This window comes from Temnothorax curvispinosus, unplaced genomic scaffold, assembly GCF_003070985.1.
Source record: "Temnothorax curvispinosus isolate PA1 unplaced genomic scaffold, ASM307098v1 QBEX01001970.1, whole genome shotgun sequence".
NCBI lineage: Eukaryota > Metazoa > Arthropoda > Insecta > Hymenoptera > Formicidae > Temnothorax > Temnothorax curvispinosus.
Genome location: NW_020211750.1, coordinates 51,660 through 71,929, shown reverse-complemented (window position 1 = coordinate 71,929; position 20,270 = coordinate 51,660). Strand labels below are relative to the sequence as shown.

At 40.8% G+C, this 20,270-nt stretch overlaps 1 protein-coding gene across 2 annotated transcripts in view; it reads right to left on the bottom strand.

Annotated features, from left to right (window-relative positions):
- The window catches only part of LOC112468764 (ankyrin repeat and SAM domain-containing protein 1A-like), a 44,794-nt gene that overhangs the window by 8,691 nt on the left and 15,833 nt on the right, over positions 1-20,270 (bottom strand). The window contains exons 8-11 of one of the 2 annotated variants that reach the window (XM_025038106.1): positions 19,374-19,586; positions 18,710-18,980; positions 17,813-18,499; positions 14,357-14,531 (exon numbers count right to left, since the gene is read on the bottom strand). In XM_025038106.1, coding sequence (XP_024893874.1) covers positions 14,357-14,531; positions 17,813-18,499; positions 18,710-18,980; positions 19,374-19,586 — 1,346 coding nt within the window. The remainder of the gene's footprint in view (positions 1-14,356; positions 14,532-17,812; positions 18,500-18,709; positions 18,981-19,373; positions 19,587-20,270) is intronic. The other variant, XM_025038107.1, reaches the window with a different exon arrangement.

The window sequence follows — 20,270 nt, the reverse complement described above, 5'->3', positions numbered from 1 at the left end:
AATGCAAATGTCCTATTCGATAGCTACGATTTCTACGAAAATCTCGAATCGATTTAGCATACTTCAAACATTACGCCAATTGGTCGTTTTGCATTCTGCGATTTCAACAGCTTCCAAGTCCTCGCGGACATGTCAATTATTATTGTCTACCAAGTCTTGATAATGCATATGCAGCACAAACCAGTGAATTCACAGACACGTTGAATATTCATTGTAGATGTATCATTGTCTCGACGAGAGAATTAGCCGGAGGCTAATCAAGACTGTCTTGTGCCATCACGATCGTTAAACAATTATGTCGACGAGAAGCTTTAGCGATTTCGCATCAGTGAACGACTATACGTCGTCATTTATGTAAACGAAAAATTAATAAACGAATTATTTCAATTAAAAAGACTCTAAGCGTAAAAAGACATAAAAAATTTAGACTTCATATGCTCATTCAAATGTAGTTTCTGATAAATCGTGTTACAAAGAGGAACTTCTCTGAATGGAAGAAAAAATATTTGCGTCCTTATACGGATACCACACATACTTTCTCTCCGCGCAGTGAAACGATATATTCAACGTGCGATCTCGCCTCATAATTTCCCCTCAAGCACTCAGGAACTTGCATTCCTTCACATCACACAGGTGCAAATAATTTCCCAATTTCCCTCTTCTCATTCCTTTCTACGGTCCTTCGCTCATTTATCACAGCACCCCACGCATCCCGCGCAAAAGAGGTGCTTGTTACAACAAGCTCGCTCGTTGTGGCATTTCTACAAGGACGATTCGTTATTTGTCGTCGACAATCGACGACCTACAAAAGCGCGCGATAGAAATTCCTTCATACGAATTCCGTAAATGAGGATTCGCCAACCGGACGGGAGGAGGGAAGAAAAAGGACCCAATTTAAGCCACGGTTGCTGTTTCAAAGACATCCTCCGCTCCTCCCGAGAATACGCTGCGTACGACACAAGTGGCATGCTCAGACACACGCGCGCGCATACACGCGCGTCCTTAATGAAAAGCTCATAAAAATATAAAATAGAAGCGAGGAGAAGGCGAGAGAGTAACGTGTGCACGTTCCGAGAGGCAAACGTACGTAATTTTAATTAAAACTCCATCGCGAAGGGCGTCGTCCGCTTACCGCTGTCGCTCTCCCGCCTCAGCCACGTTATATTATGTAGGTAGTTATTCAAGTCATACACACAAATTATACTACATAAATTCTCGCCTTTTCCATCCTCCGTTGCTCCTCCTTTTTAACCACTATCTAAAGAACTGATTTGTTCATTTGGCTTTGCAGAAAAGATACAACGACCGAACATTCTTCGAGTCCAGGCGTCAAATTCTTTTGCAAATTTCCACGTCTTATGTAAAAATCTAAAAGCTCACAGTTTTAACGAACTAATTAAACTTGGAGATCGTATTTTTGAAAATTTTCTAAATTTATCCTTGGGCTACTATTTAACATATTACATAAAAGTAAATGTAAATTTAAATGGCCATTATACAATTTTATGATGAACAATTAGAAGTTTAACAATATCGTATAGACAACTAGCAGAATAATTAAGATAATCAGTTCTATCTTATGTAACTTAATAACATTTTAATATGTATAGATTCTTAATTGTGTCTTAATTGCGATCATTAATCTCGCCCTTGTAACAGAAACTCGCCCTTCCGCTTGTCGTAATGCTCTTTTTTCGCCACGGAAATTTTCGCGCGGTCCATTAAAGCGAAGGAAAAATCTGCGGACAATTCTCATCGACTATAAACGTTAAAGTAATTCTTGCGTAAATAAGTGCGCGTGTGCTGGGTCTTCAGAAGGAAAGAGAGGGATTTCAGGAGATATTAAAAATGTATGACTGTTAAAGAAACTCGTAAACGTTATGCCATTATATTTTTTAAATCCGTACTCCCGCCCGCGCGCTATTAGATCGATCAGGAAAGTTATTAAAATCCGCAATAAACCCGTTCAATCTTATATTGCGAATCGCCGGATGGAGGATTATAAAAATCGAAGTTCTCTCGGTAGATAGATGCCAACAGGTCATGGATAGCATCTGCAAAGAACCGTGAAACGGCACAAATTAGTTTCAATGTTACAGCAATTTATCAAGAATCGATTTTAATTTCCCGCGGTATTTCAGCTGCTTTAGTTAATAAAAATCATTCTTTTTATTTACTAAATTATCTGAACTTAATATATTTATATATTTTAGTCTGTATTTTTCTGGTAAATAACGTAGATGTGTTTTTGATATTTCTTTGTAGATGGAAACTAATTCATATTAAAGTAAACTTTGAATACGAAAGTTTGTCGACGTTGCTTGATCACGAACGAAATTCTGCGGATCACAGGCGCCGCGCGATCATCCATAAATTACTTCGGCCCTCATCCAATTCTCGGCAGCATTATTATCTCCCACCAGCTCATTTATCTTATTAAGTAACAAAGACTTCCTAATATTACTATTATTCCCTCGATTATGAGACCACATAGACGCCGAGAAACGATTAACGCATTGATATACGTGTTATTGCCATATACCACAGAGTATTATTACCATTTAGATGAATTAAATCCACGTACAATCAATTAAACTCAATTAGCCGTAGGTGCGATGTGAATTCTTGGATAAATTACAACTCCGGTGAAATCGCGGCTTGCAATGAAACCAACGATTTACGCAAGCGATAGCACGGTTGCAGCAGATAATTACTGACCTTGCGTATACCGTCCGAGCGCAATGTAAGTTTCGTGTATATGAACTTGTAGCGGAAATTATTATTTCGGAATTTCCGTGTATTTTGCGATATTCTCTTACGCTTAATCAAAAGTGCATTTATCTAATATATTCAACTAATATTTTATATGTATAAGTACTTAAATGGAAAAATATTTAATTATTAATTTTCTTAAAAAAAGAAGCGCCTCTTCAAAAATATTAAAAATTAAACGTTATCTCTCTCTCGCGCAAAATATATTTTCTCGTCCTATGGTTATTATTTATGAAGTAACCGTATACACGTCCAGTAATCTTGAATCGTGAGATTCTTTGTCTGACCCGTTGCATGGATTATCTTTCGGAGATAATCGTTATCTACATCAAACAAGAGGCGTGCCGCAACGCAAGCGATTGCTGTATATCGCGGTTTTCTATGTGTTAACCGCCGATTACACGGTAATCGCTAATTAGTTACTCGAACTTTTCAGTCAACGTGCCGTCGTATTCGTTCGCTATTGACATTGAGACGAACGTAGCGCGCAAAATCGTTTCGTGAAAGGCCGTCGTCAACTCGTCATAGGAAGCGCTAATGCTAAAGCGAACGAGAACCGAATGAGAATGATGCCCGCGATTGATGTGAATTCAACTGAAAACCTTCGACGGTTTCCGCCTTCATATCGCCTATACTCAATTATTCATGATGGAAATTTTGCGAGAATAGACGATCCAAACAAGCAATTTACTGCTTAAATGTATTTAGATATTCGATGCAAATTCCCGTTACACATTGGCGCGTTGAAAATAAAAATGAGCGAATCCCAGAACGTTGTCTATTTTTAATATAAAACACTGGCTCGTAGCGTATTTATGCACTCTCAGATATTTAAGTCGATTTATCGGAGTTCGTTATTTCAATGTGCTGTGATTTCAGGTAGCGGACACGAGACTCGCTTTATTCATTGTCGCGGCGTATTCAACTTTTAATTTTACATGCATCCTTTATACGCAGCACGCGCAGCAGCATATTATTTTACATCGTACTCATTAAGCAATGAAAGCAGATTTTTGAAACAATAACTCTTGCTACATACGCGACTGGCAAAATATTTTTCCACCAATGTGAAAACACGCAGAACGATATTGTTTCACCGAAATATCGCGAGCTGAAATTTTTACCAGTGACTACGTAATGAGTCACAGTTAGTGAAAAATAGGACACCTCATATTTCTGCGGTGTTGTGACATAATGGGTTTGTTCTTAATATCACGTTTATCTAGTACTCGTAAGTTGGGATTATAACGTAACACTTATGGCAAGACGTGTGCCAGAACTAAAGATAGAATGCCGCCCAAGAATAACAGAATCGCGAGTCTGAAATAAACGGGGCGAATAACACTCGGCGAGAAAGTCCCTTGTTGTATAGTGTTGATTGTTAAAGTTAAATCATTAATGGAAATACAACTTCTCTCTTAGCTTATATTTTATAGATGTACATAAACTGTGTTAAGAGTTAAGAGCGATACGCAAATTGTTGATGCAAAGAGCTAAATTTATACTTAATTTCGCCAGTAAATTCAAATCAAGTCTTGATGTGTGTTTTTACTATAAATTTTTTTCTGCATCATAAATAAGAACGAAATGAGAGAACCTGTTTCATTAACGAACATAAACGGATTTCTTTTTGTCTAGCTTTCTCTTTTTTTTTATCTACCTGCGCTTTCCATATGCGGAGCACAAATGAGCGTGCTTAGATTTCTTAATAGAATTTATCGTAGTGAAATCGAATCGTACACACATGATTTGAAAGATTATTAAATTAAAAAAAAAACACCGATAAGATAATACTGCCGTATACGAATACAAATATATTTACACTATATTGTAGCTGTTATATATATGTATATAATTCACTGCACTGGATCCTGTCATATCTATTATCGTGTGTATATCACGCTACAAAAGCCATATCTTGGACAGATGCAAGCTAGAAAAAAAAAACAGCTTTGTTACTCGTGTAAACTCCCTTTTAAATTCCTCTTTTCGAGCCGGCCTTTTCCTGACGCACACAATCGCCGAGGACAAACTATTATAACATCAAGCAGCGTAACGAGCAACAAGTATCGTGCTTTTTGCGAGGCACGCCAGGAACTTTGAACACATAATGTTTCTGCGGAGTGCACGTGGCATGACAACAAACACACAGAGAGACACACGCATACTTCGCACACAGACACACGGAGGAGGGGGCCACGTACCCACGGACGCAAAAGTCCACTATCCCCTCTGCTATCGATGCTCTTCGATGCGCGTTCTCCGTACCTCGTCTCTCAATGTCGTCTGTATCCTCCGTTCTCTTTCGCACCGAATGGACCCCGAATGCACGTCCCTTTCTCACGCGAGGGACACGTACGCCCCTCGGAAACGCGCGCTCTCGCTCCGATCAACGAACGAACGGACTACCGGCCGGCAACAGTTTTTCTGACCGATGGCGGCACGCCCCGCGCGCACGATCTACGATCCACCTCGATCCACCTGTCCGATCGATCGGCGCGACACTGAAGAAACGATCGCGCCGCTCGATCGTGAGCAATCACGATAGTTCCCCACCACTACCTCGCGCGAACTCGTGCTCGTGAGCCAGAGCGTATCACTTCATCGGCGCGACGAATTCCAGCCGGGCTTCCTCAGGATTCCAACCGAAAACTCTTCATCAGTTCAAAATTCACGGTAACGAACGAGCCCGAAGTTAATTGCTCGGAGAGTCGTCGACGATATCTTCCACCTCGGAAAGCATATCAGAGATTCAGTTCGTTTCAGTTCGCTGTTCTCTTTAACCGCGGCATTTGCGATAAACGTGGGAATTCCGCTTCGGACTGACGCCCGGGATTGAAAGTGCCGGCGCAGGTATATGATTTAATTCACCAGAAGTCGACTACGATCGACACGACTGACCTACTCAAGGCCGTTCCATGGTCGTTGCACCAGCATATAGTTGGCAATTCATCACACATCGATGACATCGAGAAACAGTGAACTTTCTCGGTTGATCGGAAAAAAACGTTGAAGACCAAACGCGCGCTCGGACGCTCGGACGAACTGCACGATTTTCGGACGCTCGTGACTTCGTGTCGCTTGTAGCAAATCAGTCAGGCGATACGTACGCGACGGGATCTTCGTTGCGCCACGAGTCTGGTTAACGAGACGACTAATTCGAACGTGTTAGGTCCACGAGGAGGAGGTGGTCGTGACGGCAAAGCGGCGGTGGTGGTGGCGGAGTAAAAGACGGCGGGGAAAGGGGCGAGAACGGACCTCGGTCCTCTCTCGCCACCCGCACTCCCGATCGACAATAATACGCGAGAGAGGGACACCGCAGAAGGAACCCGGAAAGGAGAGAGAGAGAGAAAGAGAGCGAGGGCCGAGAGTGGGACCATCGTGCGACGGACGGTCGTGTTGGTGCAGGGGCCCGGCGTGTTCGTAGCGTGGAAAGATGACCTCAGAGATGGGACTATCATTCTCCGGGACCCCGAGCCGAAATTACGGCTTGCTGCACTTGCTGGTGGTGGGGACGAGGATCTCTTGCCTTTCATCTCGCTACCACCGCACTCGATCATCCACCTTTCGCCTTTATTATTGATACTGACGCGCAACAAACGAAATTGCTTGGGGTATTCATTTTCGTGCGCTGATACACCAGGAGAAGTACGAACTCTCGAGAGGCATTTTTTTCATACGTCTGGTTATTCCGATGTTTATCGAGGTGTTTCAGAGAACCGTGAGAAGTACTTATTAATTAAATCATTAATTTTAATATTATCGCTTCTAGTGAAGATAAATGTAATTTGCGATACCGAGACGCGGTCATTTATTTTCTCCAATCGGCATTTTTATACGTTCGTAGGGAGGTACGATAGAGTTCTGCCATAAATTCGCAAATAAAAATAGATCTCTTTGAGCAGCTTACGTAAAACTGGCTGCACGACTGTCACGGTTTGAAGCGTCGAAAAGGGTACCTCTCGGTCAGGGAATTTCTATCGACCATCGACCCACGAACCGCCTTGCCGAAGTACATTTACTATACGCTGACGTGACACGTCGAGTCGAACTCAATTGTGCAATTAATCGCGACTGTACCTTCGTTATTTTAAAAAAGAATTTGTGTTCATTTTGAGTAAAGGCGACCATTTCTTGCCGAGGTCACGTTGCGATTATAAAATCTCTTTGTATGCGTAACTGATACTGAACGCCAATAAAAATGACAGTCCACATCCGTTCGCGCTTTCACGCCGACGAATCGTTCGTCATCTATAAATGTCTCAGGTAAAACCTGCGGAATAACATATATGTATACGTAAATCGAAAATGCCTATTCGTATTCTACTTAGGTTCACATTCTCCGACCGGTGATATTCAGCGGACGTATGAATTTCGTTAAACGCGTTATTTCGGGCTTTAGGGGCCTCGAAAACCTTGACACGAACCTGACAAGAAGATGACATAGACGGCGCAATGAATATACTGACGCGCCGAGCATGTATATACTTGCAGATGGAAGGAGTCGAGTCTCGTCGTATCTTGACTAGACTCGATCATTGTCATGTTAATAAACAGAAAATAGATATTGATCCAGGTGAGATAAGACTGTTAGATATAATTCCACGTTTCCACGCACGTAATTAATTCGTATCCACTGTCACACTGTCGGTGTAGCTTTATATACGTTACTCGAAATTATAATATGCAAATTGAAATTACCCGAAATTATAATATGCATTTTATTTTCTATTTTAATGCTTGATTCACATTTTATAGAAGTAAAGAGACATAATTTTGATATCAAATGCGTGTTTAAGTAATATGTGTCTCATAATGAAGCGTTATCTGACGTGGGCGACAAGCTGGTGCCGTGCTGTCGACAAATTCATTACTCCGCTTTTCTAGGAGACTTCTTGGAGGTCATGACTAATGCAGGCCTCGGTAATGCCTGAACTCGGTGAAACGGTATAACACGCATCGAAACGATGCGCATTGCGCGCGCGCGCGCACACACACATATACGGCGAAACTCGTTCTTTTCCCACCGCAATTAGGTTTCAGACGAATACTCATCTTGTCAACAACACCAATCACATGTCTCAGAAAGAGAGAGTCGCACAAACCGGATAAGTAATTACCTCCTAAATTTACTTTTTATATGCAACGAGGCAAATGCGTACGTGCGCGCACATATGTACACAGCTACACATATACTTTTCAGAATTACAATTCAGAGGAAACTGCACGCGAATGACAGGAAATTTCACACAACGAGGAAGCTAATTACCGATTGACTAATCACTGATTAAGGCCACGAGATAATCTTTCCCATGTCCCAACACTTCGTTCGTTGACTACGGCACGGCACGAATCGCTTATCACTGTATTATAAGTATCATAATTATGAGTACAGGATTAATCGAGTTCTTGACGCGACGAATGATCGTTTCGAACCGAACCGTTGCCGCCAAAAGAACGAAGCGACTTGATATCGCGTGAGTCACATCCCACGGTCCACACATTCCTGCGTGATGTCATAATATGGCTCTCACGCACACATGGCTCTCTCGCGCAGTGGTCAAACGGCCGCCGAGAGAGAAGTAAACCGGCCAAAGTATTTCATTTTCCTGAATGCGAGTCACCGTTACTGCTAAACGTGCGATGTGTGATTGACACGTTAACGATAGCCGCGAAACAGACCTTCGATTTTTGTTGGCGTTGCCTCTCAAAGTGGCTCTATTAACTCTGGAGATCGTGACGATAAGCCAATACATTTCTCGAAAAAAATACTGTTGACTCTTCAAACAAAAATCTACATATTTTTTATTAAATTTTCATGAATTTTAATAATAAGCAAAGAAAATATATGAGAAGTTAATTGCATAAATTTATTTTTTACGCGTTTCAGTTTTATATGATTTTATTCCCCGAATCTTCTTTTCGGATTATATTTTTATCTCTATATCTTTTTTTTTATAAATACGGAAATGTGTCTTTAAAAAATGTGTGAAAGGTTTTCAAGATATTTAATTATATTAATCTTAAAGAGTTAAAAATAATTCGATTAATTTATCTGGAAATATTATTATTACGTATGAGCTTCCTTTCAAAGTTAAATGCCTAATTGCCAAATTCTGTCCATCGCTTTGAAACATACAATTCAAATTAATCGTTAAGTATAGACGCACAATTTTGTACAGTCAATGCGAATCAATCATCGGTTCAGTGATCAAGACATTCATTGCCGAATGGAAAGCGTCGCTAATGGCAAAGTGCGCCAGCGCTCATAATTTATGGAATTACCAATGACGAGCGAACATAACTAATGAAGAATGACCTTTCGTAATGTCCAGTGAAACGTAATTTGTTACGTACGCGTGATTCATTATACCGGCATAATTTTTCATCGCGGACAAAAAAGATTTGACCCTAATAATCGCGCGTTCCTTCACGTCGCGACGAGAACTACGAGAAGCGCGGGACAGACATAGAACGTTATCGAATGCATCGCGTACTATCGCCGCGGCAAACAGGGTCGCAAACGGGAGGTCGGTTATCCCAGAACAATGGTGGTTTATTTTCGCAGCGCTAAATCCATAATCGCGAAAGGGGAGGAGGGGGGGATCTTATAATTTCGTCCATAGAGTTTACTGTTGTTCCTGACGACGACAAAGGCAGCCACATACTTTCCGTTACGGTCATAAACGGAGCACAATGAGCGGGGTTAACTAGCTGCCTGAAAGTGCATTCCGGTTATGTCTCTTCCGACGAGATTGTTAAAGCCACGAGCCGATTTTTGTATACCGTAAGACAGAGTGCAATAACCATGCGTTAATATTCACTTCTTCAAAGTAGAAGGTCCAGTTGCTTTATCTTCCAGTAAGAAGTAGTTTAGATTGTTATTGAAGTAATTCAGACGTCTTAACACAGAACACACCGAATACATTTCAAGAAAGTTACGAGATAGCGGTGATTAAAATTGAGCATCTTACTGATTTTCAATGAGTTTAAAAAAAAAAGAAATTAGAAAGGCGTTTCTTTAAAATGCAACTTGTAAATCACGGATAGGTCATAAGAAGCGAAACATGAGTAATAGAAATGATTAATATTAAATTGATTTCTCGCGACATTTATCGGTTAGAATTGCCATGCGAAACGATCGTATACGTATGTCTCTATGTGCAATTGCCGTATCTTATTACGAGTTAACGCGGTTGGGAACGCACGGTCAACATGTATTCGCCTGTAACACGTATCCCACCGGATGTCATAATATCGTTCGTCTTACTGCAAGCAACATATTAATCGTCCACTTACCAGCTATCAAGTGTAATGCGATTCGTCTTAAAACACACTTAGTAATTGTTAATGAAATAGGATCATAGCGATTTCGGAGACGATATTATTAATCATTATAATTTCAATAAATTTCTTGATATGCATTTTGTCGTAATAATAAACCATTATGATAATATAAATATTGTAATAATATGGTATAAGTAAATATATAGACAAAAAAAAACTGGATAAATAGTCTAGCAATTAATTTCGCCATGTAACCTAGGGCAACTAATTTACTTGATAAAGTATGAATTTTGCCTTTATCTTGAGAAAAGTTGCATGGATAACACTTGTGATATTGATAAAGAGTGCATTTAAAATCTGACAAAGCCTTGTCATTAAATATCCATTTTAAGTTTCTGCACACTCGCCACGAAACGTGAGGGAAATACGTTGCGTAATCGTGTTATTCGGTTTTATATAGATTTTGAAAAATGCACATTTCACGTACACTATATGAACAAAAAAATTGTTTTGCACTTGCGACGAAAAAAAAAATATAACTTTGTAAAGTAAGTTGCATAATTTGTCATTATGTATATACGGGTGACAAAGATAGACCAGCAAAGTGTGTCCGATAAAACAATGTGTTATTCATGGAGACTCACCTTGCTCCACTTTTATCTTTCGTTACAATACACACTTGTAGTATCCTTTTTTGCATACGAGTTTTAATCGCACGCTTTATACTCACGCTGAACATAACAAATATACACGATATATAAGACTATATCACGCAGTTGATCGCTAAAAATCACGTATAATATTCAGAGTATGCAGCCATAGAAGTTAAACAAATTGCAAAACATGCACATATAAAATATAAACGCAGCGCGATTCCTTACAATATCGTAAATAAAGTTTTGCCAAAAATTAAATACGTTTTTCCCTCAACAAACGTGTTTAGTTAAGTTGTTATTCCCATATTTACACATTTGGGGATTAATCCGAAAATATTATTGCAATCTGGATTAATTAGAAATATACCAAAAAATGATACTTTAAATATACTGCCATAAATTGTGCTAGGATTTATCATCAAAATATGACATGTTTTTTATAGTTGCGTAATTTAGAATATATACAAGATAGCAACAGGACAAACATTCTCATTATCGAAGAAATAAAATACTCAAAATTCTTTCAAATAGACTTCACTAGAAATATAATTAGAAAAATTTATCTTGTTGAAAATCTTGTATATATCCTATCATATTTGGGACGGGATTTTTGGAAAAGAAATAAGTATTAAAATGTGATCACATGACCGGTCTATTATTACGGAATAACAAACATTATAATAAAAAGGATGATGAATCTGCAAACTACAATGGCATTATAACGGATAAAAAAATTTTGCGAAAGCTCAGAGGAGAGACATAAGCGACAAAATGACTCAAGACATCGCATACAATAGCAGCATAACGTTTATTAGCACATGAAGGATATTATAATTGCTTAAATTTAAAATGTAAATATATCGCGCATATTTGTATAATTTTATATACGTATACACAGAGGTTGGCCATTATAATATTTGGACGAAGCATTTGACGCAAAATAAAATATTAAATCAGTCGCAAAATAAGGTATAATATTATCAGACCTAATTCAATCAGATGACACCGTCTCTTATTTTAGCGTCTCATAAATGTTCTAAGTATATTTGAATCGAAAAATCACAGAATTGATCACAATTTAAGGTTTATTAATTCATAATTAATCCGCAATTATTACGCTTGGAGTGAATAAATATATAACCGTGTATGCTGCATGCATATCAATTAATATGTATATAATAAAGATAAAAATTATGTAATTGTTGATATTTAGTATTAATGTTATTATCGTAAGATATGCCATTTAATTGTGTGGGAAGAAGACATACTATTCAGTTCAGTATTCTAGCAATGTTATAGACATTAATACATTCCGGATATACTTAATATTAAAAAAAAGAAATATCAAAATCAGATATATCTCTAATATCTATATGACTCAATAAAAATACATGGTAATCCGAACCTACAATATATATATATATATATAAACAATTTACTATATATAAATATCTATAGAATATCTTTTTTTTAAATATATATTTATATAATTTTAATTAGAAAACATAACAAAAAACTCTCTTCTCTGCGATATAATTTCCAGTCTTTTGAATCCTTAATCTCAGTTTCTCTCTCTCAGCTTTTATAGCATTTATAGCCTTTCTTACAATTACCTTGCTGCATTAAATTGCACATTCGACATGCAAATGTTGTATATCTCATATAAATATTAAATATCGTGAAATATCAACTACCAGGCGCATTATATACAAAATAAAACGTTATAAAATAATTTAATTTCATTAAATTCTAATAACGCGAGATAAATGTACAAGGTCGTACATAATGTTATTTTGTGCATGTAATTAATTATTGGAATTATATTAAATATTTCCAGAGAAAGATTTTATTTATGCGGACGATTCTCTAATAGACTAGCTATGTATTTACTACCTATATCAAGTAATATATAACGCAATCGAAATCTGATTTGTCCCGCATACATCGTTGACATATTGAGGCGAAGATGAAAGTGAAGATATGTAATAAAGCGACTATCGATATGTATACATCGCAATGCTATTTGTAATAAGTATACAATCTAAGGAACTATTTATGTCTCTCTAATCGTAACATGCGTAAAATTCCTAATATTTCTAACATTTCTATACGATGAACACTCTGTTTTCGAGATTTCTATCATTCGCTACGAAGGACTTCGCCTAATCCATTAGATTAACCGGGAATAACTATCGATAACAGGGAGCACCGAGCTAGCCCGAATAACGAACTCGGATCGTTAGCTTTTTGTTACAACGATTGTGCTTGCGCGGCACGTCTTTCGCTTTGCGTCGGCAAAGATTGAAATCCAGAACCGACAGATTTTATTACCGTAGGAAAACCGGGGCCGCGTTTCGGGGGAACATAGATGCGCCGATCCGTATTCCATATCGACGCCGCCCAAAATCAAAGAAAGATATAGAGCGAATTTCGATTAAAATGGACCACTATACGTAGAACTACTTCCGAACTGCCGAAACACGACCGACGAAAATTCGGACTTCTTTTTCGGTGTTCCTGACGCTAAAGTACGTCCGGCTCGATCAAGCCAAAGAAGATCTACGTCGCACACTGTACAGAACGTTTTCTTTTGTGGGGGTGAGGGGGGGGGGAGAAAACCACCCCGTGTGATTTATCTGTTCTTTCGGGAGCAGACTCGGAAGGTTCGTTTTGTGGTACGGCATTACAAAAGGGCGAGTGTACGATAGAATACTCCTTAAAATGGGTAATAAAAATATAAATATCACTTTGTATTGGATTAAATATCGCGGGCAGGTACACAAATAACTCTAATACTTTATAGTTTGTGCATAATATGCAAAGTATTACGTCTTTTACGAAGTCCTCTTTATCTCAATTTCTCCGACGATGCAAGACAATCTTATTTGCGAACTTAGGTAATCAGTTACATATACCAAGTTATTATGGAAATAAATTTTAATTGCAAACAATGTGTATATACATATATACACACACACAATTGCTTTAAAATATATCTTCTAGATATTGTTACGCAGACCAGCTGCTCCTAACGTATATTTTATTAGTTTATTACACGAGTAAGAATAAGATCTGTGTTGCAATGCTCCAATCTCTCTCTCTCTCTCTCTCTTTTATATCTATATACCGATAAGAAAATGAAAGCAAAAATAGTGAAAAGGATAAAAATAGTACCGATTTATGTCTTCATGCCGTTATTACATCCATTTGTCAAACCTTCCGGGTCGTGATATAAATATATACTGTGCTGTTACACGAACGCCACAAATATGTAAATGTTAATATCGATAACGGACGGGGGATGAAAGTAATTTAATACATAAAATTGAATACATAAAATTATTTCAGCATCAACACCATCACCTTTAGGTGACACTATACATATGTACAACTCGCCTCGTAGCTTCCTGCCCCGTTTTCACCAATGCAGTACGAGTTCAACAATACATTGCGTAATTAAACGGGAAAAAAGTCGAGAGACTTGCTTTTAGAGTGCATGTCCCAAGAAACGTCCCAATCGTCGCGTTAGCGGTGTTTCAGACAGACGGTAAAAAGACAGAAACGTAACACAACGGTTATGCATGTACACGTGGGCAGAAAGAAGCGTCATGCGGTGCAGCCAAGCGTGCGTTGCTGTTTACCTGCGAACGGCACGTCGCCGAAGTATTCCTCGACATTGTCCGTGGACATGCTCTTGTCGGACAGCGATACGCTGGACAGCGAACCGCTTGACGCGTTGAGTGATCCACCGGTGGGAAATTGCAGCAGATCTTCGTCCGTTTCCGTTTCCATGTCGCGGGATCTTCGCTTGTACACCTATTGACAAATCAGCGCCATTTGAAGAAGAAGCGAGATTCCCTCCCGCCTAAAGTACACGCTACAAATATTGCAGGGAAATACTGCGGGAAAGGGCACATTTTCGACGCTTCGATTTTCCAAGCCTTCAATATCTGCTGTGAAAAACTCGGATGCTGATCATGTTGTTGGATTTATGGCAGTTGCGTTTTACAATTTGCCCGCGACCACTATTACTCTGGACATATATCGCCGTTATCACGAAATTGTCAACATTCGTATTTTATACACGGATATTTACAGTCGATATAAAAATTCCCCTGTGAGCCGCGTCGCCTCGCGTCGCGTCGCGTCGAGCCGCGGCAAATCACACGATGGAAAAATGAAGCCAATCCTATCGCGATGAAAATTTATTGAAACGAAACGTTTGCGTGCAGGCACGCGAAAAATATGCCATGTAAATCGGAGGGAAAATAAATACGCGTGGTCAACCTAAAGCATATTTATTTATTCGAATAAAAATCTATACCTTTTGACATTAATTCTTTCGATTCCGCTGACGGCGAGTCATAAATGACAAATATAATACGATTTTTCCAGCATTCTTGAATTTTATGATCCGCAACGAATTATTGCTGCAAATATTGCGATGTAGTTTACATAGGAATTATTTTATATCTACATCAAAAATTATTTTTATTCTAAAAAATGAAAGATGAATAACTGAAGATGTGTATGTGAATAACCTTAATACTGATAATAATTAAAGTTACAACTTAGTATAGTTTGTACAGATTTACGTTTAATTACATATGTGTATTTTTATACGTATTTTTACATATTACGTTATATTAATAATAAGCTATAACCAACGCGGTCAACGTAACGTCATTTATGTTTAACGGCGAGGCGTATTAAACCACCGAAAATTGCGTTACGCCACTCAAAGAGACCTCGCGTTTTGATTTACTAAGTGCAAACTGCACGAAACGGCGAGCTGCTATTTCATCGCGCGTTCTAGAAAGGCTCTAACGCAATTAAAATTTGACGTCAGAGGCCCGACAGACGCTCCGCGGTATCATCTGTAAAACGCCGAGAGCGAGCGTCTCGAGGAGACGGCCGGAAACCGTCGCTACAAATTCGTGAATTTCTCTCTCTCCTAACGGCAACGGAGAACGAGCGTTCGCGAGGCGAAGTCAGACAGGCATAGAAGCCGAGGGCTTCATTATTCAAAGGGTGTCGGCGTCTTGCATTCTGCCGCTCTACTGGATTCGCGGAAGTTGACGGGTGAGAAGCAACCATCCATAGAGGGTTCTCCCATCTCTTCGTCCTTCCTCCGACAGGTTCGCGGAGACCCTCTGCCTCCGTGTGCCGAGCACGCTGTCTTCGGCTGCCGTAACGGCGTTCGATCTCCATCATCGAATCATATCAGCTGCTCAACGAATTGAGAATACGCTACTCGGATACTATCGCGAGTCGACCGACGAACCTTGCGGTATTAGTCGTGTAAATTGTGCGATATTACCGATATCAAGTTAACCCTCAATAGCTCTTCCTGGAGATATCTCGTTGATTGGAATTTCCAATACGTACTTGTTTGATCTCGTGACTCGGATCTTTGGATCTTATATTTAAATTTCAAATCCGGAAATGTGTAGGAATCGCCTGATCGTCCAATGGGAAGTGAAGGGATTTATAACTCATCGAATACCAGAAAGGATATATGAAGCATGTTACGAGAAGAAGGTATCCATGTCTATCAAATAGACGATTTGCATGATGAAGACATCGATCATCTCCCAAGCAAGCGATGTTACACGGTACCACCGGCTGTACACATGAGTTCGCCGTCTTCGCCGCATTCACCGACTCCTTTCTGGATATATTCACTGTGTGATATTTCGTCAAGCGTGTATAGCCGACTGAAAGACACGGATTGCGAACGCATATAGGAAACGGTAGAGAGAAGCTGGGGTGGATGGCAGAGAGATACCGTGGAAAGAGCAAAGAGAGAGGAAGAGGGAGAGAGAGGGAGAGAGAGAGAGAAAGTGGAAGAGAGAAGAAGAGGGAGGGGGAGGCAGGAGTGCGCTGGAAGCTGCGTCATGTGCTATGGATATCCATTCGCGGTGGATGGGAATTGAACGTAGTCGGTCTCACAGCAGAACGATCATAGGGCGACGCGCAAACGGCAGCAAACGAGCGAGGCAGGCCGAAAGCAGCGACGGCGGCTCCGAGCGAGGCAGAGGGACGAATCCTTGTAAATCGCATCACAGATCAAACACAGCTTGTATATTAAACGTAACCTGGTAAGACGTCGACTGCTTATCTACTGTCCAAGGCACCAGGTCAAGTGAGAGCGTTAATGGCAACCCTTAACGAGCGCACGTTGCCAAGTTCTTACGTCACGAGCGCGGCTTAAACGCGGGCGGCGCTCTAAACTCCCCCGCGTTCTCCGCGCGGAGTCCCCACGATCTAACGCGTCTTTAGCGGGACTATATCTCGGTATTCCTCGAGACATATGAGACGGATGTACATACGTATAAACGTCTACTGATTGCCGTACTTCCAAGCAGCAGCCGAGGATGCAAAATTGAACCGCCGTTGCACGCTTCGCCGAGTGCCGCGCGACAAATCGCGGAAACGCTCCCATTTGAAATTGCTACTGCGTTTGAAACGAACCGCGGAATTCTCACGGGAAATCGAGAATCTTGCATGCACGCACGTATACGAGTTAATGCGGGGATAGGAAATTACGTTAGTCGCTTTAAGAGAACCCATCCGTTGATTCACAACTTGTCAATATGATTTTTTAAAGCAGCTTTATTTACAAAAATGGCACCGATTTTTATATATGAAAAAGATAATCATCCCGTTTCTTTCGATAATCTAATAAACACGCCTGAAAATTGCGTTGTTGCGGAAGCTCGTAATAAAATATTAAGGTAAATGTACCAATGCCTGGACACGTACCTATGTCTGGACATTTATGATTTTTATTTTAGTTCTTAAATAAGTTTTAACGTGAATTAAAATCAAAGAATTTAAAGATAAAAATATTTTTCTTGTATTATATTTTTATCTTTGATTTTAATTCGTGACTTATTAAAAAAAAACTAAAATGATAAAAATGTCTAGACATAGGTCTTAAGTGTCCCGGCATTGGTACATTTACCTTATATCACGTATCATCAGCCACTGCACGTTGCTAATGATCTGTTATTAACTGCCCGCTATCTTTTAGGCATTACACATCCGTCAACCCGGTGCCTCTGCGTGGAGTAATAGCCGCTGATAGCACTTACCTGGCTGAGCGGACGAATACGCTCGTGGATGGACTTTTCCGCTTGCATGGCGGACGGCGGCGGATGATCGGGGGTAGGCGGCTGAACGTAATGCGTAGGGCTGGTCGGCAGCATCATTTGCACGCGTTTGAGACGTTTGTCAGTGGCCTCGCGACTCTCGGACGCGGATTGCCCGTCCGCTATCTCACGCCTCTCATCGAGGAGACTCTCCTGGGAAGACCTCAGGGTGAGAAACGCGCTCGATACGAACGTTTGCTCCTGGATCACCGCGTCGCCGTCGCTGCAGGGTGATTTGTCGGTGCACGAGCTGTTCTCCGGCTCGTAGTTCTCGTACGCGTGTCTACGTAATTTCCTACGCGGATTCAGCATCTTGACCGGCCGGTTCTCGTAGATGGACGTTATGGCTACCGGCTCCACCCCGGACTCGCGGCCTTTCTCATCGGCCCCGACCAGCCGCGATTTCATCTCCACGTACTGGTCCACGCTTCGCGTAACGTGTCGCAGCTGATCGCGCCGTTTCTGCAGCTGCTCAAGATCGATGTGACTTCGCGCACCGCTGCGCGCCAAGAACAAGTACTCGTAATTGCTCGGCCCTACCGAACTGTCGGCTGATAAAGACATCTGCGTTTGCAGGTGCGTCGGGGATACCGAGAGATTTCGTCTAGGCGGCTTCTTGGGCGGTGTCGGCTGCGGAAGAAGAAGCGAATATTTCTTCACGTTCGCGGATTATCTCCGCGTCCAAAATTGTCGTCACATTCACAAATATTCCCAAAAAATTTAATTCGCGATTAACTCGAGAAAGGGCGCAAGGCAATTTTATCTCTTTAATTTTAATCGAAAACATATATTCATGTCATCGAATATTTCTTCATAACTTAGATAAACCGGGGACCTTACCGAGACTTTATTGTTGGAAGCGGGGCTGTGTAGCGAGCTGGACAGGGGTGCCATTGGCAAGTAAATCCCGGTGCTGGAATCGTTGGGCAAACAACGACGGTCCCGTGGGCTCGGTCCGCCGACGCTCGAGGATGACGATACGCTCAATTGGTCGGACTCTCTGCCCCCGTATCCCGTGGGCAATGTCAAGGACAGGTCCTCTGATACGAAGCTACCCTCCATTGTGCCGCGTGGCACGGGTGGAGTTTGGTACAGTCCGCTGTCGGAGCCCCTGTGCAACCAAAACTCGGGGTTTCAGCGGAACCAATCGGCTATCTATTATTGGTCGATGATAAATCGACTCGATAGATCGAGAATGTCGGAAACGTACGCTTCCGCTCGATTAATCAGCAAGAAATACAAATATTTCTCACGTCTACACGCCGTTACATTTTACGGCGCTAACAGCATATCTTGAAATTGTATTTGTCTGAAGTATTATGCGGTATTCTTTAGCAGCAACATCAAAATACGCGTGAATAATTTTCAAAATGTTCTACAGCCGAGTACATGCATGTAAACTACGCTAATCAAGACTACCTTCAAAAACGTTGATTCGATATTATGAAGTATTCATGTTGTTTCTAATGCAACTATGTGATGCAAAATGCTTGCGTGTCATTACCGTGTAGTGTCGAATGGTAATGGTGTTCTTTTGGTAGTGTTTTGTGGTATATCTTCAGGAGTTTGGTCGGAACTTTCGAGAGTATTTATAGAGTTGAGAGTGTCGGATAGGGACATAAAGACGCTGTCGAAGACGGAACTGGGGTCGGAGTCCTCTGTCTGCTGGAGGGCCCTCCGTACTCCGTTCACCGAGTCCCCGTACTGCTCGTCTTCACTGAAACGCGCACCCCGGTACGTCAACCGTTATCGATTACCAACAATTAACCGCACATCCAAAGCCAAGCAACATATAATCTCGTATATCGTTCAAGCTAGAATAACTGCTATACAGCTATGCTTTACTGAATGAAATTTAATTTAATGTTTAGACGGAGTTTTATTGTTCTATCTTATTACGCTAATGTTATTTAATATTTAAATCGTATCGCTCCGCGAATAACGGAAATGCTTAAATTAAAATATTCGCAAAAGCAAAGAGTAAGGATCGCATTATATGTATAAGGATGTAAATGTAAATCGTATGCGCGCTATAGAAAAGACAGTTGCTCCCATTGACAAAATATGGTTCAGTTAAAGACATTCACAGGCAAGTGCCGACTTTTTAATGAGGCCACGTCGACGAGGACGGAACGCGACGATCGCGGAAAAGAGAAGCGAAAAAGGAGTTCGCGGCCCCGAGGGGGTCGGCGGAGGCCACGCGCTCGTACCACGAGGGAGAGAGCAATGGTTATTAGTTTTATGCTGAGACGGGCTAACATTTACATTGTTTAACGTGATAGATTCATTTCGAGGCGGCCAAGCCGGGGCTACCGACGTCAAACATTGATGGTAGAAGTGCGGGAACATCAACGGGAGCTCCCACGCGTTCTCTCGCTCCCTTCTCCCTCTTCCACACATA